Raw genomic sequence first — 24,310 nt, 5'->3', positions numbered from 1 at the left:
TCCTCTAGAAGTTAAGAACGAGTCTGCTGAGCCATCTCTCCAGCCCTTGAACATTTTTTCTTAATGATTCAGTTTTTATATTACAGTTTCGGATACAGTTTTCTATTTTTTTATTCTTCAAAATTTCATATACAGGCATTATGTATTATAATTATTTTATCACCCATCCTCTCTCCTATTCCTCTTCTCTCTCCTGCTCAAACCTTTTTTTTTAGTTGACTTTTGTTCAGGGTGAAGTTAGGATCTAGGTAGCTTTAGTCTTCTATATGTGAATATCTGCTTTCCTAATGTAGGTTTTTGACTCCCACATTGAGAACCAGTTTACTGAACATTGGTGAGTTTATGTATTCTGAATATCCTATTCTGTTCCATGTCTGCTTTGTTCCAGTACCCTGCTGACTTTTTCACTGCAGTTCTGTAGGAGACTTTAAGGGTAGGTTGCAGAATCTTGGGATAAAAGAAAATAAAAAGTAGAAAACAAACACAATAGAATATTCAAAAAGTAGACAGGGAAAAGGGAAACAAAAGGTGTGAAGCAAAGGTCATAATTATGTTGAAACAGAAAAAGTATGTATATGGAGAAAAGAAAAAAACAGCAATTAGAGGGGAAAAAAGGGGGGAAAGAACAGCAAACAAATAAAAAGTTAATAATGGGACAACGGGGGACTGTATATGTGTATGCTATACAAACCAACCTAGAAAATAGGAGGAAAGAGGAGGGGGATGACAGGCTGTGTGCTGTCTTCCGGGGTGGCCATGTGCATGAGGAACCCGCTCTGCCAGGCAGTGTCCTTTCCTTGTCTGCATGGGCTCTGCAGACCATGGAGAAGACAGCAGTTAAGGGATTTTCACTCGTGTCTTTTTTACATGATGTTTGCTTTAGAACAATGAGAATTGTTCAGGACCAGAGCTGGTTGGAATAGCTTTGCTTTCCTGATCACTAGTGCATGGTAGCATGGAACCAAAGTTTCTTCAGGGGGAGTTTCTGGAGGACAGATTGGGTCAGTGCACTTGCAGCTCCTTTTTCTGTCTAGATCTCAGACATTCTACAAAGAGGAATAAGCCACAGACTGGGTGGAGGAGGCACAACAGGTTCCACGCTGTTCCACTTAAGACAGCCCTGCTTCATAAGGCTAAGTCAGCTGGGTGGATCGTGTACTGAGCTCCCTTAGGGGGCCCACTGACTCAGCCTCTTAAGAAAAAACTACATTCCTTATTTCCAGCTAGAATCAACTGCCTATGTTTTCTAGTGAGCTTATTTCTCCATGTCTTATCACACACTGTGTGCTATGCAGACAGCATAGAAATATTTGCTGTGAATTCCAAGAGAAAAAAAAAAAACATAAAAATAGGAACTTTCCCCCAAGCAGCACACATTTCACCACAGCTGCCTTTTGAAACAGTTTTTATTGAGAAACAAACATGTTCCTCCTGGTCTCTTCAAATCGTCCTTCGGTTCTACATCAGTTTTAGGTCACATTCTCCTCTGCTTGTCCCCCTCACAGTTCCACATCCCACACCCAGTAAGGAACTGTGCTATGTTGTTTGGTTTCTGAGACACAGAAACTGGAAGTGTTGCTTGCTTCTAACCCACCATCATGAATCCTCCGTAACAGACATTTACTTCTAACCCACCATCATGAATCCTCCGTAACAGACATTTACTTGGCAAACATCAGTCTTGGTTCACGCAACATCTACAAACCACCTATCTGCCCTGCTACATACTTCACTCCATGACACCATTGCTGTTTTCTATTTATTAATATCTTTTAATCCCCTGTCACCATCTGAAGAAACGTCTCTTCAGTGGCCTTGCCTGCCTCAGCCCCTCAGTACAGCCCCCTTTCTGCTTAAAGTGTAGCCTAACACTGGACCCATATTACTATGCACACAGATTCTCTGTCAAATATCTGAGTGCAGGGGGGAGCCTAGGGCCATGGATGCTTAGTCTATTACAGAGGGGTGAGCACAAAACAAAAATCAAAACAAAACCCAAGTTAATAATGAGCAAAATCATGAGTATTTTGTTTTTGTTTATTTTTAACAGTTTTAAATATTTGCAGTGAAATATGATCATAGCCTGCTCTATCTCCCCATCCAATCCTCTAGAGAACTTTACATCGTCTTGTTCTTTGTGCTGTTGTTGTTTTACTGGGATTTTCCAGTGAGTAGATTTTAGCAGGCAATATTGTAATCATGGTGTCAGCACATCCTTCACCTCAAAGAATACTGTCATTTTTTAATAGTTCAAATTAACCACCAAGTGTGCCAATTCATGTGATAATGCTGACGCATTCTGTAGTTCAGAGTGTTTGTTGTTCTGTAATTACTTCAATTCCTAGTTTCATTGACTGAGATACTCCCCCCCCCCCAGACACACACATATCTTGATTTGACTTGTGAGGAGTTGAACCAGTTCCCTAAAATAAGATTCATGAAGTAATGTCCCTCTGTTAGCATCAGCTGCCACGTGTGTCATCCTTTTCTGTGTATAACCATTCTACAATTTCCTGGGACTTGCATGTACATGGTCTTAAAGAAACACATCTTAATTTTACTTAACCCAGAAAATAATATGTCAGCCTGAGAAATACTCATTTTAACACAGAAACTTCAAACTTAAGAAAACATGTTTGTTTGTGAGTTTGCCCTTTGACTAGCACCTGTGAGGGTATCATGTGTAGTAAAAGACTCAATAAACACACAACAAAAGAATCATATAGAGAAAGTTTAAAAATTATTCCTAAAATAGAAGAACAGAAAAGGAAAGATTAAGCTATAGATCCAAATTTATAACTACTATACTTGGTAAGAGATGTGACTTCAAGTCAAGGGTGAATTTCATGTCCACACAGTGATCTGATAAGTTTTGTGCATGCAATAAAGTAGTGTTTTGCACATGACAGCTGTTGTTTCTACCTCTACCATGGGACTGGAACAATCTCCAGACAAGCTCTAGAATATTGCACGTTGGGCACTTGGTAATGTCACGACTATTCTGATGGCTGTAATCGTTAGTCATTTAAACATATTGTTCCAAGTGTCCTTTGCCCTTCTTCAACATTTTCTCATTAATTTATATTGAATCCATGAGGAAACTAATCTGAAATAGCTTAAACTTACTTTTTGCTTGTTTTTGTATAATTTTATATGCATTTCTCCCCCTTTCCCTAGCTGCTTATCTTCCCAGATTCCTCCCTTCCTTTATTTTATTTTTCATTAATTTTTACTTTTTCTTTTTCTTCTCCTTTTTCCCATTTTTCTTAATTATTGTTTTTCCCAAGCAGATATTATTCTAAATTTCCGAACAACTTATGTCAGCAAGTCTGGCCAAGTTATCTTTGAAGCGAGATCTATTTGTATCCACTATGTCACGACCTGGTTCATCATTGATTTGATTGCTGCCCTGCCGTTTGACCTCCTGTATGCTTTCAATGTCACCGTGGTGAGTAGAAACATCTTCCATGTGGCCTTTATGTGCTGCGGTTGATTTCCGTATGTTTGGTGATAAATGTTGTTGGCAGTTGGTGCTCACTGGGGGTTGTGCCCTCTGTAGTAAGGAATCTGAGATAGTCAGTAGCCTTTGAGTCAGAAGTCTGAATATAGGAATAGACAGGGCGTAGGAGAGGCAGCAAAATTTCCCATTCCACTTGATTTTGGCTTCTGAAGACTCTGGAGAAAAGCTCCAGGTCTGAGTGCCTCACTGAATGTCTTCTCTGTTTATTGATGATGGCAGAAGTCGGGTAGTTCAGCAAGTGACATAGAAGGTGCCACTGGGACTTGAGTGTGAAGTACTTAACTAAGTTTTGGGGTCAGCTGACTTAAAGAAATGAGTCTTTGCAGGTCAGGATGGGTTTTAATTGAACCATTAAAGCCTCAGAAAATCAATACCAAACAATTATTAAATTAAAATTACCTTTATTATGACTTTCTAAGATTTTATTCAATATGTATGGATTACTCACAACACAAATCTATTCTCTGTATAGGGAAAGCAGAATTGACAGAAAACATGTTCAAGGTGATGGAGATATCTTACACTCAGGGTGTTTTAGTTGCACAGCATTATATACACAATCAGGTAGAAAATCAAATCAATTATTATGAATGAAGTGTTTGCAGGAAAAATTAACCTTTAACCTACCTTGCCTCATCCTTTCAGCTCTTGATAGAGTATCTGAGGTCGAAACACTCATCAGTACGGCCACAGTGGTGAAACCACCATCATTCTTCATTTCAGAAACTTTCCCCCTTGGGTGTGGCTTCCCTAAGACACTATGCTATGAGTGCAGCCGCTGTGCCAAGCCGTGCTTCTCTGTTCCCACCACAGGTGTCCCTTGTACATCTTCTGAAGACTGTTCGGCTGCTGCGTCTTTTGCGCCTTCTGCAGAAACTTGACCGTTATTCTCAACACAGCACAATTGTCCTCACCCTGCTCATGTCCATGTTTGCTCTCCTTGCACACTGGATGGCTTGTATCTGGTACGTCATTGGAAAAATGGAGAGGGAAGACAACAGCCTTCTCAAGTGGGAAGTCGGTAAGGGCTTCTGTAAAATTTTCCGCTTTTAATTAAAAGGGAATGTTGTGTAGAGTATGAGGGAGATGAAAGGTGTTTGTGGATATATTTGGTCTAGTCATTTATTTATTAAATTTTTATTACACTGAGTTATGTAGACCATTCTCATCCGTGTATATAATGTACTCTCAGTGCATTTTCAGGATTCCTCCACTCCCCTCTCCTGTGCCTTCCTCACTCACATCAATCCTCTTCCCCATACAGCTTTATAGATACAGTCCTTCTTACTGATCTTTTCAATTTAAAACACAAGTGACAAAATCTTCTTCAAGAGCTTGCATGGTTTTCTAATGAAGAAGATGAACCTTTCTTTCTCCCATCAGGAAAGTAAAGTACCACACGGTTGTGTCATACTTAGAGGACAACGATGGCACAGAAAACAAGATCATTTACAAATATTGATAACATTTCATCATTCCACAATTCATAAGAGTTTGGGATATCTCTTTCAGGTGTTACACAGTTTAGCATAAATGAATATGCAATGCCAAGCATAGGAACACATTGTAAAATATATGGAAACTTACATAAAATAAAAGTTCTCAAGAAGTAGATACCCTTTTATGCATAAGCAGCCACCATCTTTTCCACACTCTGTAGAATTGCCATGGTACTATCTATTGGAGGGCCATTGTTTTTACTCTTGTTTTGACATTTAATCAAAATTTCTTAGTTGGCTGAAATTTCACTTATCTTCTCCATAAAAAAAAATCAATTGTGAACTTTTGAACGAAGCTCAGCCCTTTGCAGAGGACTAAACCACAGGAGACTCCAGCAAGAGAAGTGCCCATTGTGTCCAGCTCCTGAAGCAGCTTGTGGTTGGAGCATTCCGTGCTGGCTGTCATAAATGTCACTCTCTCACCACAGAGCATGTACAAAACCTTCCCAGGGCATCCCTGAATTATAAGCTGGAAATCTTGAGGAAGCAGGGTGAAGAAAGGTAATTTCATTACCAAGTTCTTTAAGAAACAAAATGACCTTACTCTTCTCAGCTGAGTTCCACAAAGCAACCAATGCACTGTCATGGTTTTCCTCTCAGAAGGATTTTTTGTTCCTTCCTTTCCAGGCCATGTTTTAAATATCTTAATTACCAGAACAGATGAAGGACATAAATAAAACTGTTGACTGGAAGCTAAGCAAAGATGTCTTAGAAAAAAAAAAAAAAAAAAAAAAAAAAAAAAAAAAAAAAAAAACGAGATCCAATGAGAGAGAGAGACAGAGAGACGAGAGGAGAGAGAGAGAGAGAGAGAGAGATGTCCTAATGTGAGTTTCAGGATTTGCTATCTGCTTTTATTTTTGGTCCATATGCACATTCTGTCTTGTGCTCAGCATCTCTGATTTCCTTCAGGCTCCAGACCTGTGCATTCATATTAATTTGTAAGGTTTGTCATCTGAGTTTCCAAGCTGGGCAAATTCGGCTTCCTCACACTTTCAAAATCAAGTTATGTGAGGAATGCTTTTTGTTATACTTCTATTATGTCAGCTGTGCTACAGACATGAAATCTAGCTTTTGCTTTTCTACTCACAAATATACAGAACTGTTTATTCTTTAAGAAAAAGGGAGCCAGCAACCTGAAGTGTAGCAGTATTAGTCCCAACCTTGACCCTGGTGTTAGGGCCCACTGTAATAGGAAGGTGGTAAACTGGGTCTCAGGCTGGTAAAGGCAGAATGATACACTACAGTGGCAGGAAAGCATGGTGCTTGCATCTGTAAACCTTTTCTGCCCTCCCTAACCAACTCCTAGATTTTTAGTAATTTAGTTCTGCTGTCTGGAGCACAATCCCCATGTCTACAAATTAAGAACCCCACTAAATAACTGAAAAGTCTTTTTCTGAATTCCATGATATATAATTTTCAAGAATACACAAATTTAAAACTGTGCCTCCTAGACATACATGGGATATGTATTTTTATCACAGGTTAGTGTCCATCCACTATCCTCTGCAGCCACCCGACATCAGCTAGTTTGAGGATGTATCTCCAGGTTTTACTAGGATCATGTCTTATCACAGAATCACTGTTTTTATTCAGCTAATGTGCAAGTAATCTCTTATGAGATTAGATTTTCTGTCTAAATAGTTCTTGCAGTGTGATTAAAAAGAAGGTATGTTCATTATACCTGTAAATATGTTTGGACAAGGTTTGGACAAGGTCTTTCCCTTCCTCTAGAATTCCTTGTATTATTTGTGCCCTGACTAAATTGTTTCCCAGGTGAGATTTGTCTGAATATTAAATAATCAGAGCTTTTCTACCTGTTAGCTTATTTTTATTATGTAATTTTTTTTGGTAGTGGTAAATTTTGTCCTTTTTCTCCCAGTTACAATTCAACACATGAATAAAATCCCGTTAGAGAACACATTGCTCTTTACTTTTGTGACTAACATACAGAACAGGTTCTTCTGTCCAAAGGACAGATCTCTTTCTAGTCATTTTCAACCATCCAATTACTCTCCTTTTGTTATTGGCAAGTTCAATACTGACAGCTAAAGTGTTTTGGTATTTTGTTTCCAAACATACCCAAGTTCATCTGTAAACCTCTTTAAGCCTGGTCAATGCCAGTTTTGTTTTTTAACTATCTTTTCATGGTTTACATGCCAAATCCATTTCTCACTCCTCCCCTTCTGCTCCCTCCACCTTCCCCTATCCCCCCCCATCCTCATCCACTTCTCCAGGAGGGTAAGGCTTCTCATGGGGAGACAACAAAGTCTAGCACGTTGCTTTGAAGAGGGACCAAGGCCCTCCCAACTATATCTAGACTGCACAAGGTATCCCTCCTGAGAAAATGAGGTTCAAAAAACCAATACAAGCAGCACGGGTAAATCCTGGTCTCACTGCCAGTGGCCCCTCAGTCTGCCCCAGCCATGCAACTGTCACCCACATTCAGAAGGCCCAGTTTTGTCCTATACTGGTTCCCTCACTCTCAGGCTGCAGTTGGAAAGTTTTCATTAGCTCAGGTAAGCTGTCTCAATGGGTATCCCCATCATGGTCTTGACTTCTTTGCTCATATTTTCACTCCTCCCTCTCTTTGACTGGACTTTGGGAGCTCAGCCCAATGATCTGCTGTGATTCTCTGCATTTGTTTCCATCAGTTGCTGGATGTAGGTTCTGTGATGACATTTAAGATAGTCATCAATCTGACTACAGGGCAAGGCCAGTTCAGGCACCCTCTCCACTGTTGCACAGGGTCTTAGCTAGGGTCATCCTTGTGGATTTCTGGGAATTCCTCTAGGGCCAGGTTTCTTGCTAGCCCCATAATGGCCTGCTCAATCAAGATAACTTTTTTCTTGTTCTCTGTCTCTGTCCTTCCCATATCTTGACCATTCCATTCCCTCTAGTTCTTCTCCCCATCCCCTTCTCCCCTCCTCTCCACTCCTTCCCTTCCATCTTCCTCCCCATGTTTCCAATTTTCTCAGGAGATCTTGTCTATTTTCCCTTCCCATGGGGATCTACGTATGTTTCTCCTTGTTACTTAGCTTCTCTGGGGTCATGTACTATAGGCTCTTTATCCTTTGCTTTACAACTAGTATTCACCTATGAGTGGGTACACACCATGCTTATCTTTCTCAGTCTGGGTTACCTCAGGAACCTAGCCTATGAAACTTATCTAGAAATTTCTCTACAGTCTTGTATATTGGGAAGATTGAAAGGAACGACTCGAAAGCTTTCTGCCTAAGACAGAGAGAACGAACAGGCAGATCACTATAGGTTTTCTCATTCACCTGAAAATAACACCTTTATGTGTACACTGCATGCTTGTTTTTCTCTATCAAAACCAGTATGTTGGATGTCATGCAACAGATCCTTAGACTATTTATGATATCTCTACAGCTTGTGATTCCTGTTAAGGTAGAACATCTCAGAGGATTCTTGAGAATTCAGAGCATAGGACAGCAAAAAAACAGGAAGAAACCATTAACTTTGCTTTGTCTCTAATGTCTGTAAAATGGTAACAATGTTGTAAGTCTCCTTGAGGTGGGAGCTGTTTCATTGCTTTCTGTGTAAGTGTGGGAATCCTGCATTTAGATTTCCATGTAAAAGCAAGAAGTGGTATAGAGGACCAACAAGCAAGGTTGTCATCTGTGCATCCACATTCACATACATGTGCGTGCATACATTTCCACATATATACACATCTCACACACATGTGAATGTAAAAAAATGAAAAGTAAAGCCATGTAACTAGCACCTGGTCACTGTCAATAAGTGATGTCTACTGTAGCTATCATTAATATTATTATGACAACTACTCTTATGAAAGAAACCAATGAATATCATTTTATGTGGGAAAGTTATATAGAAGGTAATTGTAGAGTGTTGCCATTTGATTTAGGTATTGTGCTCAACAAGACATATGCATTACCTATAAGGATGTTCTGTTCTGAGTGTAAACTAGTTAATATTAATATAATGGGTAGGTCTGACACCTGCTGCCTTAATAGTTCCCTCCTGTTAAGGAAGGACAGATTTTAGAGGATGTGGACATAGAGTGTTAAGGGTAATATTTCACGCTACATTGAAGAAATGTATCACAAGTAAATTTGAGAGTACTTTCTAAAGTTGAGTGTTTATTTGGCTGCAAGGAAATGTTTTTACTGGTGTCTTTCCAGGAACTGTTCTGTTTGTTTGTTTCCTATAAGCATCTTCAATACAAGCCAGGCAGTGGTGGTGTAAATCTTTAATCCCAGTACTCAGGAAGTAGAGGCAGGTGGATCTCTGTGAGTTTGAAGACAGCCTGGTCTACAAGAGCTACTCCCAGGACAGGCTCCAACGCCACAGAGAAACCTGTTAGGAATATTTTCTAACCCGAGCTCCCTGCTGATGCAAAAATTCCCAATCAAGATGAATCAAAACAAGCCATATTAAGAAATATCCAGGTTTAGTGGGAGATCTATACTCTCGGGTGGCCTGGAGGGGAAAACCAGGAAGCCACAGAAAAGCGACCCCCAGGGAGGAAGAAAGGGAGAACACGTGTTCCTCTTTTGGGAGATCACTTAAATACCCTTGGGAGTGGTACTGACCCCACTCCCAGGGAGGGGTCAGGATCTGGCCTGCTGGGATTTGGAGTCCAGACCAGGCCTGGGGACTGGGAGAGATGCGAGGGGCTGGGGTCTATGCTCCCAACTTGACAAAACCTGTCTCAACAAACAAACAAAAAAGAGCAAACTACGTGAAATGGTCTTGAAATATTATTCAATGGTGGAGTCCTTGCTAGTGATGCAGGAGGCAATGGATCCACCCTCTGTGCGGCAAGCATGGGAGCTGTGAGGTTCTCAGACTTCCGTATGTCTCAGTTAATAAGTGTGCATTCTGTTGTAATTATTACCATTTCTAGAACTCAAGTAATGGCACCTGTAAGGTTCAGTTGATGACACTGAGTTTTTTTTTTAATTGAAAAAATTTCTGCCTCCTCCCTGCCTCCCATTTCCTTTCCTCTCCCCCACTGCTCTCCCCCTCCCCCACTTCTTTCCTCCTCCCTCTCCAGTCAAAAGAGCAGTCAGGGTTCCTTGCCCTGTGGGAAATCCAAGGTTTTCCCCCCTCAATCCATGTCTAGGAAGGTGAGCATTCAAACAGGCTAGGCTCCCACAAGGCCAGTGCATGCAGTAGGATCAAAACTCAGTGCCATTGTCCTTGGCTTCTCATCAGCCCTCATTGTCTGCCATGTTCAGAGAGTCCGGGTTTATCCCATGCTTTTTCAGTCCCAGTCATGCTGGCCTTGGTGAGCTCCCAATACATCATTAAAGAACTCTTTTGGCATCTTAATTTAGAAGGATTTAGTTTCAAACTCCTACAATTTAGATTTGAATCCACCTCAAAGATTTGCTATGCCTGTGACCCCAGTTGTGGCATTGCCCGAACGATTCTCATTTCCTCATCTGTAGCAGTGTGGATGTATAGCTCTTCCTGGAAGCTGCCTCACAGAGTATCTGTGGCATTGGATGCTCCTGCTTCTGGCTCTTGAGATTTCCCCCCGTGTTCTTACCAGGCCATCTTCCCACTCTCTGGCATCCACATCCCAGTGAACAGTACTAGAGGAAAACTGAAACTCTATCCAAGTTTAGTGAGGACATGAGCTTTGTGCTTCATTCACATTCTGAATTACAGAAACAAAACTCAGACCCATTGACTCATCAATTCACAGAACAAATCTTGGGAAATGAGCTATAAGAATACAATAAACATGACAACCTTAACAACTATTCTGCATATATTGAGATGGAATTTCCTGTAAGCTCTCCCTGCCTCCTCACCACTGCTTCATGATTCCTGAAGGGTGAATTCAGAATGACCAGACACTAGTCACATGCCAACAACTGTGTAATGTCTTCAGACTACCCAAAGACAGACTTTGTTTTCATTTTTTTTCTCTTTCTGTGAGAAAACATCCTGATAAAAAGCAACTTAGGGGAGAAAGAGTTTATTCAGCTCATAATTCCAGAGTAATCTGTAAATGGATAAAAACAGGATTGTCTTATCTTGCCAAGACAGGATAGGATAGTTCTAAAAAGTTCCTTAACTTTAAAAATGGTATGCCAGTTATGTTAGGCCTTAGCCAAAGTTGATTGCCTCAACAGTGCAAATGAGACTTTGTGTGATTGCCCAGGTAGTCAGTTGTCTCTGTCATTTGTTGCACATTTTGGAAGTTTCTCATTTGTACTTCCTGGTTGCTCAAGTAATAATACTTCCCTTCTCAGATATTTGATAGAGTTAAAGATTAGATCATTGTAGTTACCCTGTACATTATTTAGACTCCTTGAAATAGAATGCTTAGCAAAACTTTTGTTATATGTTTCTTGCTTAATATTGTTTGTTTGTAATTTTATATTTGGTATTTGTTCCTACTGTATATAGTTGTATTGTGTTTAGTTTGATCTTGTTTAGAGAAAGGGGGAGATGATGGGGGACTTCAGCCAATCACATGCTGCTTAAGGTGTGTCCCCCGGGGCCACAGAGAGCCAATAAAAACATCCATGTGCTCTTGCTCTCTCTCTTTGTTTTCCTGCTCTCCTGAATCGCTGGAAACCTGGTTTTGTAAGTTTCCTTTCTTCTGTTTATTAAAGCTGAATATTATTTTAACTTGATTTGGTTAATTACAATTTCCAATCAGCCTCGCCCAATACCTTAAATTTTACCATGAAGCTCAATTCTTATTCCCTGGTGCTTGCTGGTGTCTCCATTAACTCTGCCTTCTTTCTCCCTGTATTCAGTTTGGCTATCCTGCCTAGACATATTCTGTCCTGCCATAGAACCAAAGCAGCTTATTTATTAACTAAAGATAATAAAACATATTCACAGCATAGATAAGGGCATCCCACATCATCTCCCCTTTTCTGTCTAATTGAAAAGGGAAGTTTTAACTTTAACATAGTAAAATTATGTACAACAAAACAGGTATCAAGAACTACAGTTACAATATTTAGTTTATCTGTATTTTGAAAAATTAAAGAAAATACTCCATTTATTTTATCTTCGTGATTCTAAAGTTTTCTATCCAATTTTATCTTTTAGCATAACTAAGTAAAACTATAATCCTAACCATCTAGTCATCAACTCAATCAAAGATGCCAGAAGGATATAATATTATCTAATTAAACAGGAAGTGTTTTGTAAGCAATTTCCAAACCTCTAGAAATGACATAAATATCTGGCTGCCTAGACAATCACCCAAAGTTCTTCTATATCATTGGGGAAACTGTCTTCAGCCTATAGGCCTAGAGTGTCTGGCAGATTCCTCAGGAAACAAAAAATCTAAAGGACTGTCCCAACTATTTTGGCAAGTTCAGGAGTTATTTTTCTATGGGTCCTGCATGACCAGTATACTCAGAATACTGACAGTCCAGACAAGAGTAGTTTCTTGCCCAAATGACTAACCCTTCCACAAGGAAAGCAAGCTCTATAAGGAGCTTCTTTGATGCCCATTATCCTCTTGAAGTAATTGGTGCTGCCAGAAGCAGATGTGTCTCACTGAGAAAAGTCTAAGTTCTTAAAACATTTTAATTGCCATTTTCTATAGGTCTTTGAAGTGTTTGAAGCTTACCTATCTATTTGAAATATATCTCTGCATATCTAGAAAACTTAACCAACATAACTGTAAATTTGACTATTATAGATTTATATTTCTTAACTATACATTTCATTTTTAATGAGCTGTGTGAACATAATCCCTTAAACAAGTGTACAAATATACTATAGTTTAATAAAATTGGCCTTAAATTTGCATTAAAGGCCTAAAATCTATACCCATATAAAGTATTTTGAGATCAATTATTGTCTTTGTTTTAAGGATTTAAATTCAATAATCTACCCTCTCTCCTCATTTCTTTATAGCATCACCTTTTCTTCTGTTAGAAAGAAATTGACTAAGACCATTAACTACTCCCCTTTAAATGAAAAAAAAATTATAACAATATTTTGGAAATTTAGGTATAGTTTTTCATATTACTTCCTGTTTTGGGGGGTGCTGATAATCTTATGGGGATCCTGAGAAAATTTAGAATTATGTTTAAATCTTGGTTGTAGTTGTCTGTGAGGCTGCATCATCTCAGCCAGTTTTCTTGAATCTGTTCTAGATGTTGGAGCACCTGGGCCATTGCTCCCATGGAAACTTCTCAGGGGTCTTATTTGATCAAACCATTAGACTTGAAGGAAATCCAAAGCTTCTCTTCTTCTGTGGAAGTAAAAGCAGAACCTCTTTCCCAAAGCAACATATCTTTATACCCAAATTTTTAAGTCAAACAACCTTAAAGTTGGTTTAGCTTAGCAGTCCCCACAATCAAATGTTTCTCTGCAGTTAGCTCATTAACAGTCAAAAAATGCAAAAAAACCACAATAGTATACATAATACAGACTCTCTGTGTATCTTCCACCTTTGTATGACTTTTTCCTTTTATATTATTTTTACTATCTCTTTAAAACTTTATTTTTTAAAACTCTATTTCTTTCATTATCTTTCTATACTCTTTTTCTCTCTCTCCCATGCCTACATACTTTTTTTAAACATACTGTGACTTATTTAGAGGTTTTTTTCTTTTTTTTTGTCTGAACCTGTCTGTATTGCGTATCTGTAATCATTTCTTCATCACTGTTTTAAACTGGTAAGCAGGCATGGCTAGGACCAGAGCAGCTGTGTTGACTGTTGGTTCCACCCCACTCGGATTTCAACATGGTGGGGTAGCAGTGAGAGTCCTACTTACCCTGCCACCAATGCTGACTTCAGGTAGCATGTAGCCAGCGCACAAACGTTTTTTATCCACATGAGCAAAAGCTAAATCCACCACACAGCGCAGGACAATTAGCCTCTCTGTACCAAGTCCTGTGAGAAACTGTACAGCATAGATCATGGTGGCTGGCTCCATATTGTAGGCAGCTGTTGGGAGACATGTCTCTACCATGGCCAGCATGAGAGACTAGGAAGCCCAGTGTGGCTCTGTTTCTGTGCATTTAAAATGCTTTTAAAGTTTTTTTTTATGTCTTATGTGTATCCATGCCCTACATGGGTCACCATTTTTAATTGGAGACTTCTCTCCTGCCTGTCAGTTCCCAGATAAATACTCTGAGGCTTAACATTAGTTATAAACTGTTTGGCCTTTAGCTCAGACTTATTATTAACTAGTTTTTGCAACTTAACCTATTACTATTAGTTTATATTTTATAATGAAGCTCATGGCTTGTTACCTCACAACTTGCTTTCTAAGTGTCTGCTGGTGTTTCCATTAACTCTGCCTTCTTTCCTGCCTAGCTATATTTTGCTCTGCCATAGGCCAAAACAGCTTCTTTATTAACCAGTAGTAATAAGACAGCACAGAAGGGCAACCCACATCATGGTCCGTGATTGAAGGCAAGTCAAAGCATGAATTCAAGCAGCTAGTCACATCACATCCACAGTCAAGAGTAGTGAGAAATGAATTTAGGCAGGCTTCCTTGCTTGGTTGATTGCTCTTAATCTCCCTGGACAAATTGTACTCCTCACCAAGGGAATAGTGCCACCCATAATGGGCTCAATCTTCCTACATCAATTAACAATCAAGACAATCCCCCACAAGCATGTCCACAGACCAGTATGATCCAGATAATTCCTCATCAAGACTGTCTTAGCAGGTGATTCTAGGTTATGGCATCTTAGCAGTTAAAACTAATACAGACTCCTGTCCTTTTATCCTGTCTTTCCAGTATATATGCAGTAGAGAAATTCCCCATTAAGTAAAAAAGACAAATGTCTAACACCTTTAATTTTATATTTAAAAAATATATTCAGAAAAGTTGATGAAATATTTATTAGAATTTCTCTTTGAATCATCACAGCCTTCACAGACGCCATCATATCTGCTTGCCGTAACACAGTCTACACTCCTTAGGCCTGTGCAACAGTGAGCTCCTCCTTAGTGCTTCTTTCCTCAGCTAAACTGATCCAAGTCAGTGGGCCAACCTTGTACCGAAAATATCATTTTATATTCTTTCTCAAATTTCTCAACTTAAGATCCTAACAGACTGAACTTTGAAATAAATGGTCTACCAAGGAATAGCAGACAGTTTATAATGTAAAAGGTATTTTATAGCATAAGAGGTGATTTCCCTCTTAATTATCAGGTTGGAGTAGGCTTATCTTTTGTAGATGTATAAAATGCACCTATGCCAATCACAGACAAGGATCCACATTCAGTTCCAGCAATGACATTGAGTGACCCCCAAACACCTGTAACTCCAGCTCCATGGAATCAGGCTTCCTCTTCTGGACTCTGTGGGCACATACATGCAATTCATATAGCTCTACACACACACACACACGCACACATTAAAATGCAGGTCAGTAGGTCTGTGGGGCAGCCCAGTCCCTTTCTTTGCACCCAGCTCCCAGGAGACTCTGCCCTTTGATTAGACATACTGTGGAAGTCTTGAGGTTCAAGGAATCATATGCAGCCAGTAAAAAAGAGTTCTAATCTGAAGCGGCGCGGTGCTTCATTCTTTTTCCATTGTCTCCTCCTTTTCTAATCCCCAGTTTCTTTACAAATTTCTTTGTTCCTAAAATTGTGGAGGTCTACTAGAAAATAGCAACCATCACTGCTAAAACAATTCAACACAGTTCTGAAGGCTATCATCAGAAAGTGTTCTTGTTCCTGTTAGTTCTGGGAAATGAAGAAAAAGTTCTGCGTCTTTACTGAAAAGAGCATCCAGTTCTCTATTCAGCTTTGGAAGGAAGCTTAATGAAAATGGAAAATATTTCCAGCCTTTTGCCATAGAGAGCAAATGGTTTGTTTCAAAAATCCAGACTCCCTTATTATTTTGAGGAGTATACAACTGCATTTTTCTCATAGATACTGGAGAAATAAAAGAAATAGAAATGTTCATCACTGTTGCTGCAGTCCGATCTTCTGTTTAAACTAATTCAGGCATTTTGAAATAACAAAGCAAAAAAGAAAGAAATAAAGGAAGGAATGAAAGAAAAAGGAAGGATGGAAGATAGAGTTTTCAATGACATGTGTCAGTCCTTTCTAAAAGAACTTCTGTTTTTCAAAGAGCAGGGAGGAAACTCACAGGATTGCAAGGCTGCTGTGAGAGAAGGGCAAAGCAGCATCCAGAGAACACTGGTTACAATCCACATGGAATCTTTGCCCCAGAGTTTCTATCCTCAAACTTTAGAACACAAGCTCTCAGTCGCAAAGCTCCTCTTGTCATAGAGGTTTGAAGAAAAGCAGTCCATTTTTACCCCTGTCCTGGAGGACTTGAAGGCATAGGGCAATCTATGAAATCCTGAAGAATGCGCTACCTACAACTGTATTTAACCAAACCTTTGGGGCATATTGTTAGTTTCTGCTGGCAACTTGTAAACTTGGGGTTAAGAAGAAAATGTCATGGGAAATGTTTTTAAACTCCATATTATATATAATAGGAAAGAAAACCAATGATTTTCATCTTTTTATAACAGAGAACACTACATACATTATCTCATAGTAAATCCATAGTAGAGATTGTCCTCATTTATAAAATAGAAACAATAAATAATGCCTAACTGGAGAGTCACAAATGAGCTTAAATAAGATCATGTAAAAGCAGCGTGCCTCTTTAGGAATGCCATGGGATTACAGTGTGGTATTGTGTTATAAGTAACTATATACAAACAATATATATGAATACAGATGTGTGTGAATAGACATCTATGAATCATTTTTATGCCACAAACATGTGCTCTGTGTGATGCGGACTGATCTATGTGAGCACAGAGGATCTTATACTACCAATAGGAGAAGAAATTCTAAAGGCAATGCTTAGAAATAAATCACACCATTTCTATATTTCATAATGATACCGAGTTCTGTGTGGTTAAAGAGCATAAAATTCATTATTCATGTGGATTAACGTGAAGTGTTATGAAGTACAGACAGTGAAAGCAGAGTATGCCTGTTGTATGAGGTATGGGCCAGTTTTTTGTCCTGGCTGCCCTGCTAGCTTACTCCCGAAATAACCACACAGAAATTGTATTAATTAAATTATGGCCTGGTCCATAAGCTCTAGCCTCTTATTGGCTAACTCTCACCTCTTGATTCAACCCATTTCTAATAATCTGTATGTCACCATGAGGTCGTGGCTTACCAGGAAAGATTCAGCATGTCTGACCTGGCAGCTCCATGGTGGCTCAGCTCTGTCTGCTGCTTTCTTTTTCCCAGAATACAGTTCTGTCTTCTCTGCCTATCTAAGTTCTGTCCTTTCCGGTCAGTCAGTTTCTTTATTGTAACCAATGAAAGCAGCACAAATACCGAAGGACCTCCTCCTACACCAGATATCAAACGTTGGGATTCTGTTGCTGTTAAATTGTAATTTTGTTCTGGAGACTTTTGCTGTCTCCATTTTTAATTCTTCAGTATTCAATACCACATAAGAAGGAATTAGTTTGTTTCTCTCATAGAACATGATAGACATTACAATAATTAAAGATATTGTTAAGTATCATATATATTATTATTAAACCATTTTATTTTTCTGGTTCATAAAACATTGTGTAGGTTATTGCACCAATGTCTGCATTATAACACCATAACCTGATTCCTGCCCCCTTTGAATATTTACCTCTGCTTTTTAAAAAATACGTTATTAAAAATTTTTACACTTTTATATTTAGAATAAAAAGTGGGGTTTATTTATGTTTTTTGGTTTGTTTCTTTTGGTTTGTTTGTTTTTTGGTTTTTCATGACAGGGTTTCTCTGAGAGTTTCTCTGTGTAACAACACTGGCTGTCCTGGAACTCCCTTTGTAGACTAGGTTGGCCTCCAACTCATAGAGGTCTGCCTGTCTCTGCCTCCCTAGTGCTTGGATTAATGGTGTGTGCCACCACTATCTAGCAAAAAAGTAATTTTGATAAAAAGAAAAATACATTTTATCATATTTATTCACCCCCAAAAGCATTTCAGATCCTTTCCACCTTCCTACCCACCATTTATTTATGTTCTTTCTCTCAATAAAAAGACAAGAAAAATCTAAAAACAGAAAAACAAAAGTTAAAACAAGCAAATAAAAATGCCAAAACAAACAAAATTGGAGTCTGCTTTGTGTTGGCCAACTATTCCTAGGCATGTGATCTGATCTGGACTGTGGTTGATCTATACAGCGACACACTATTGGAGAAAATGGATTTTTTTTTTCCATTTCTCAGCAGGTATCAATAGCAAATAGTTCCTGGATTAGGGGTAGGATTTGCTGTCCACTGGTTCTCTAAAATCACATGTGCACCAGCCTTGTCACGTCTGGGAGTCATCCACCACCTGTGGCTCTTACAATATGTCTGCCTCTTCTTCCACATAGAGCCCCAATCTTGAGGGGAGGGGTTTGATGAAGACATTCCTTTTAGCGCTGATTGCTCCAAAATCTCTCTCTGCACATAGTTTAGTTGTTGGTCTGACTGTTTATTACAATCTACTCCCGGAAGATTCTTTGATGAGGGTTGACTGGTGTTCTAACTGAGTGCCAGTCAGGTATGACTGTAGGCCCTAGTAGAGAATGGTTATGTGGGTTGAAGGAGTCACAAAGGTTTAGAGATTTGGAATGGAATGGAAAGAAAGGGGAAGCAAGGAAGGACTAGAGGGAGGTCCTGAGTCTTCACTAAAAGGCAAAGTCCCAAAAGGATGAAGGTGGTCTGCGCTTGGATTCCAGCCTATGCATTCCTCAGTCTGAAGCATGAATTCCAATTGGTCTTATTAATAAAAATCCAGAGTCTGATATGGGAGTTAAGACTGAAAGCTCAAAAAAGAAGTGCAGCAAACTATAGTGAGTTCTTTCCTCTACCAATGCTTCAGCCTGAATGGGGAGATACTGTCACTATGAAACCTAAGATTAAATGCTCAGACTGAATGCCTTGAGTTTCTCAGGACCCCCTTCCCCCTTATAGTCCTCTCTTTTCCCAGTCATTACTCCTGTCTCCACCTAGTGCTGGGATTAAAGGCATGTGATCCCAAGTGTTAAGATCACCTTTGTGCAAGCTGTTTTGCTTTTAGATGGATTCAATCTTGTGTAACCCAGGGTGGGCTTGAACATCCATTTGCCTCTGTCTGCCGAGTGCTGGGACTAAAAGTGTGTGCCACCACTGCCTGACCTCTGTGGTTAACCAGTGGCTTAGCTGTGCTCTCTGATCTTCAGGCAAGCTTTACTTGTTAAATAAAAACAAAATCTCACTACAATAGAACTCTAACAATGCCATGAAAAGCAATTGCTTACTTTCAACTGTTTATTTCCCTTTGAATTATTACTTGCAATTATTACTGGTTTTTCATTTAATTTAAGTTGTTCAAAAATTTATATGTGTAACAGGCTTCATTTATGATCTCAGTAAAGGAAAATATCAGTCATTGCTCTTACATTATTGTTTATTTATGATTTATTGTGAAAATTAATTCTTAAAATAAAAGACTATGAACACTTACTACTGTTATTCTCAGGCTAAATCTCTGATTTAAAATATAAAGGATGACACTTCAAAATGCTTCCAGGAAGGGCTAAAAAGGTGGTTAAGAGCATTGCTTGCTGCTTTTGCAGAGAAACACATGTCAATTTCCAGCACCCATGATGGGCAGATAAAAACTATATGTAACTCCAGCTCCAAGAGATTTGATACCCTCTTCAAGGCTCTGTGGGCATCCATACCATCTGCACATAGACACACATACAAGCATTCATACACATAAGTAAAAATACTATCTGTCTGTCTGTCTATATGTATGTATTTAAAAAAATATTTCTGGTCTTTGTATCATTCACACTAATATATTTTACCCAGTTTAGACAGATAAACTTTATTGGTAGAATTAAACTCTAGAACCTTCATATCACATTCCTGAGGATAAAAGATTATTGAGAAGATAAGATTTGTAATTCAGATTAATTATTACTATCCAGTGATGGCATGACCACTTGACTCTATTAAAATGTGTGTATTTCATTAAAATACTTATGTTATCTCTCATATCTTCTCTGAAATTTTAAAATGTTGATTTTAGAGATACGATTCCTTAATGCCTTCATATTTTTGATATTTCACTAAATTTGTCTGTTGCTATTGTAATTTTATTAATAAAATTTGTTCTTAGACATTGCACGTATTCATATTATATACTAACTACTCTTACCATCTGTCTCCCTACCCCCCACTCCACAAATCTCTCACACATTCTTGTCTATTCATTTTGTTTTGTGATTAACCAGGGTCATCTTTGTTACCATGGGTTAGAGAGTATTCACTGAGATCTGGTACACTTGACAATGGTACACACTAAAAAGAATGATTTATTTATTTTTTTAATTAATTTATTTATTTATTAAAGATTTCTGCCTCCTCCCCTCCACCGCCTTCTATTTCCCTCCCCCTCCCTCATCATCCCGAAGAGCAGTCAGGGTTCCCTGCCCTGTGGGAAGTCCAAGGACCTCCCACCTCCTTCCAGGTCTAGTAAGGTGAGCATCCAAACTGCCTAGGCTCCCACAAAGCCAGTACGTGCAGTAGGATCAAAACCCAGTGCCATTGTTCTTGACTTCTCAGCAGTCCTCATTGTCTGCTATGTTCAGAGGGTCCGGTTTTATCCCATGTTTATTCAGACCCAGTCCAGCTGGCCTTGGTGAGTTCCCGATAGATCATTCCCATTGTCTCAGTATGTGGGTGCACCCCTCGAGGTCCTGAGTTCCTTGCTCGTGCTCTCTCTCCTGCTCCTGATTTGGACCTTGGGATTTCAGTCCGGTGCTCCAATGTGAGTCTCTGTCTCTGTCTCCTTTCATCACCTGATGAAGGTTAATATCCAGGAGGATGACTATATGTTTTTCTTTGGGTTCACAAATGGCCAAAAGACACTTAAGGTCATGCTCAACTTCCTTAGCGATTAGAGAAATGCAAATCAAGACAACTTTAAGATACCATCTTACACCTGTCAGAATGGCTAAAATCAAAAACACCAATGATAGCCTTTGCTGGAGAGGTTGTGGAGTAAGGGGTACACTCATCCATTGCTAGTGGGAATGCAAACTTGTGCAACCACTTTGGAAAGCAGTGTGGCGGTTTCTCAGGAAATTCGGGATCAACCTACCCCTGGACGCAGCAATACCACTCTTGGGAATATACCCAAGAGATGCCCTATCATACAAGAAAAGTATATGCTCAACTATGTTCATAGCAGCATTGTTTGTAATAGCCAGAACCTGGAAACAACCTAGATGCCCTTCAATGGAAGACTGGATGAAGAAAGTATGGAATATATACATATTAGAGTACTACTCAGCAGTAAAAAACAATGACTTCTTGAATTTTGCATGCAAATGGACGGAAATAGAAAACACTATCCTGAGTGAGGTAAGCCAGATCCAAAAAGAGAAACATGAGATGGACTCACTCATAATTGGTTTCTAGCCATAAATAAAGGACATTGAGCCTATAATTCGTGATCCTGGAGAAAAAGAATGATTTATTACACCTTTCACAGAATCTGGTTCGGAGGTAAAGAGTAGGAACCTGTGACTCTCCCCTTCTTTGAATGATTGGTGGTTGATCTCATGTGGGGCTAGTGCAGTTTGCTGTGAGTTACTAAGTGCAAGGGTTGAACATAAATCGTAGCCTTTTACCCTGTTTTTCAGCTCTTACATAATTTCATACTGCATCGTCACATTGAGGTAGAAAATCGCAAGCAAGAGTATCAGGCATGTGTGACTTGATAATTTAACCCCTCCTCTTTACTCCCTATCATGTTGTGCCACTCTTTTGTATTATCTGTTAGAGTAAATGCCAAACATAGGTCCATCCTCAAAGAGGAAGTTTTTGTTGGCACTATTCATAGCTCTTCAATCCAGAGTTCTCACCCACAGAGATATTCCTTGTTCTTCAGTCTTCATAGATTGGTCTTGGATCTTAAATATCGTGCCTACTGCCCCAGATTCAGTCTTGAAAGAGAGTCTCCTTTGAGGATATTCTCCACTGGCTATTCCTATTTCATGCCTAAGAGAGCCTGTGGTATCAGTCCCTGGAAACAATCTTTCTCACCTCCTCCCTTCTACTCTTTGGTGTTTTCCTGTATGAACTGATGATCACTGACGATGGTTCTCAAATTTGAAATATGTCACACAGAAAGTGCTACCTTTTCAGTGTCCCCAACGGCTAGGAGAGCTTTGAAGAAAAGCTTAGTTTGGGACATCAAGGATGAGCCTGGTTTAGTTGATTTGAGGCTGGGTTATATCAGGTTAATTAACTAATTGATTTTCAAATGCCCAACCAGTTTCCCAATATTATTTTTGGAATGGTTCATTCATTATCATTAATTAAATATGGCATTTTAATCATATTTAATTATGGCTTATGACATTATTAAACTTCATTCTTCTTACATTGAATCTAATTTTGCACTGTTATTTCAGCATTTTAATTATTATGCTGTTTAAAACTTCGTAGAATAAGCAGACAGGGAACCATTCTAATCTGCCTTTTTACTTAAATCAATATTATAAGAAAATTACTTCCATCAAAATCCAAATGGGATTTTAGTTGACATTCATTTTAGAAACAAGATTGAGAATAATTCCTGTGTAACACTGAGGTATTTTTGGCAGAAAGCTATGGTATTCGGTCTCCATTTATTTAAAATATTATCTAAAAATTAAGTAAAATTAGGCTTTTTCCTTCATACCAGTTGCATATAATTCTTGAACTTATTTCTAACCATTTTTACACTTTTGTGCTTCTATGAGTGAAACCAACTTTACATCAATTTTGTTATAATTATGACTGAATAAAAAGTTATTGACTTTTAAATATTTCATAGAATTTCAAGTAATATATATCTAATGTGTTTCATAAGCTTTAATTAGTTTTTTGTAGTTTCAAAAATAAGCAGTTCACCTACAAATACTAATATTTCAGGAAGTTATTTGCTTAATTAACTATTAAAGTATTTGCTGAAAATGGTTTAAATACAAACATATTATTGTTATTGTTGTTTTATAATTCAGAAAAGTTTGGTTCTTTTTAAGAGAAAATTTTATTATATTTATTTATTTGTGGCACACATGTCATAAGACAACTGGCAAGAGGAAAGTCTCTCCTTTGATCATATAGGTCCAAGAAATTAAAATCGTGTCATCAGGCTTGATTATAAAATCCTTTACCTACTGAGTCCTCTCTCTGCTATCCACCCCCATGTATGACTCTGAGAGTCTGAGAAATAGTCTTCCTCAAGCAAGGAATTCCCCAATTGGTTATCTAATACCAAATGTTCAGCCCTGCCATCATGTACATATAAGTAACAGTGTATCAACTGAGCAAGTGTTAGTTATATATTGAGGAATACACACAGGCGCCCGCACACACACACAGAGGCAATAATTAAAGAAAAAAGGTCATGCATCTGACATTTGAGAAAAAGCAGGGGAGTGTACATGGGTGCAGTTGAAAGAAGGAAAAGGAAAGGTGAAAATAATGCAATTATATTTTAATTTCAAAAATGAAAAGTGATATTTATATACTTCTTAGAAGAACAAAGAACGATGGGTCAATTCTTTGCCTGGAGGTTGTCTTCTTCTAGCCAAATCATTCCACTAATTAGCTGTATGGCGTTAGACTTTCCATTCCATTAAACCATGTTATCTCTCAAAATTTTATATTTAGTTAATTCTCAGTGAATCTGGGCCTTTCTTGGACCATAACCCCTTTAGAAAAATGAATGAGAATTAGAGATCTTCTCTAATGACAAACTTATCTACCCATATATAAATAATACTTTGCATGAAGTTAGAAGTTGCCTGTCTATTCCATTGAACTTAAAAATTGCCTGCCTATTTATTCCATTATGTTCATTCATGGGATTCTTATAAGGAAATGAAAGAAACACACTTTAGAAGTAGTTGACCTTCAGATTGTTTTCATCTTAAAAATTTGACCTTTAAGAAAATTGTCTTGCCCCTGAGTCTTAAGTTCTTAGCTGTGTGGTACACTTGACACCAGGGCTTTGCACACATTTTGTTGGCAGTAAAGCTGTTATCATGGACTCAGTCCTTTCTCTATGCCCGAGTAGCTGAGATCCTGCATAGGGTAGCCCTTCACTCCATGGGATGCTGTCAGCCCTGTGCTAGATGACTTTATAAATCTGATTTGTCTCCATTTAAGCCACTCTTTCACTCAGACCAAGCTTCTTGATTTGCACATTCCTTGACTGTGGATGTCACTCGGATCTTAGAGATGAGACATTCTAAACCTTTGATTTTTTTTTCCCTCTACCATA

The 24,310-nt window shown here is 38.7% G+C and overlaps 1 protein-coding gene across 1 annotated transcript in view; it reads left to right on the top strand.

The window, feature by feature from the left end:
• The window catches only part of Kcnh8 (potassium voltage-gated channel subfamily H member 8), a 461,323-nt gene that overhangs the window by 314,474 nt on the left and 122,539 nt on the right, over positions 1-24,310 (top strand). The window contains exons 6-7 of the mRNA XM_057751424.1: positions 3,291-3,448; positions 4,334-4,541. Of these exons, the coding sequence (XP_057607407.1) occupies positions 3,291-3,448; positions 4,334-4,541 (366 nt within the window). The remainder of the gene's footprint in view (positions 1-3,290; positions 3,449-4,333; positions 4,542-24,310) is intronic.

The sequence above is a fragment of the Chionomys nivalis genome, chromosome 19 (genome assembly GCF_950005125.1).
Source record: "Chionomys nivalis chromosome 19, mChiNiv1.1, whole genome shotgun sequence".
Taxonomy (NCBI): Eukaryota; Metazoa; Chordata; class Mammalia; order Rodentia; family Cricetidae; genus Chionomys; species Chionomys nivalis.
This window is presented reverse-complemented; position numbering and strand designations above follow the sequence as displayed.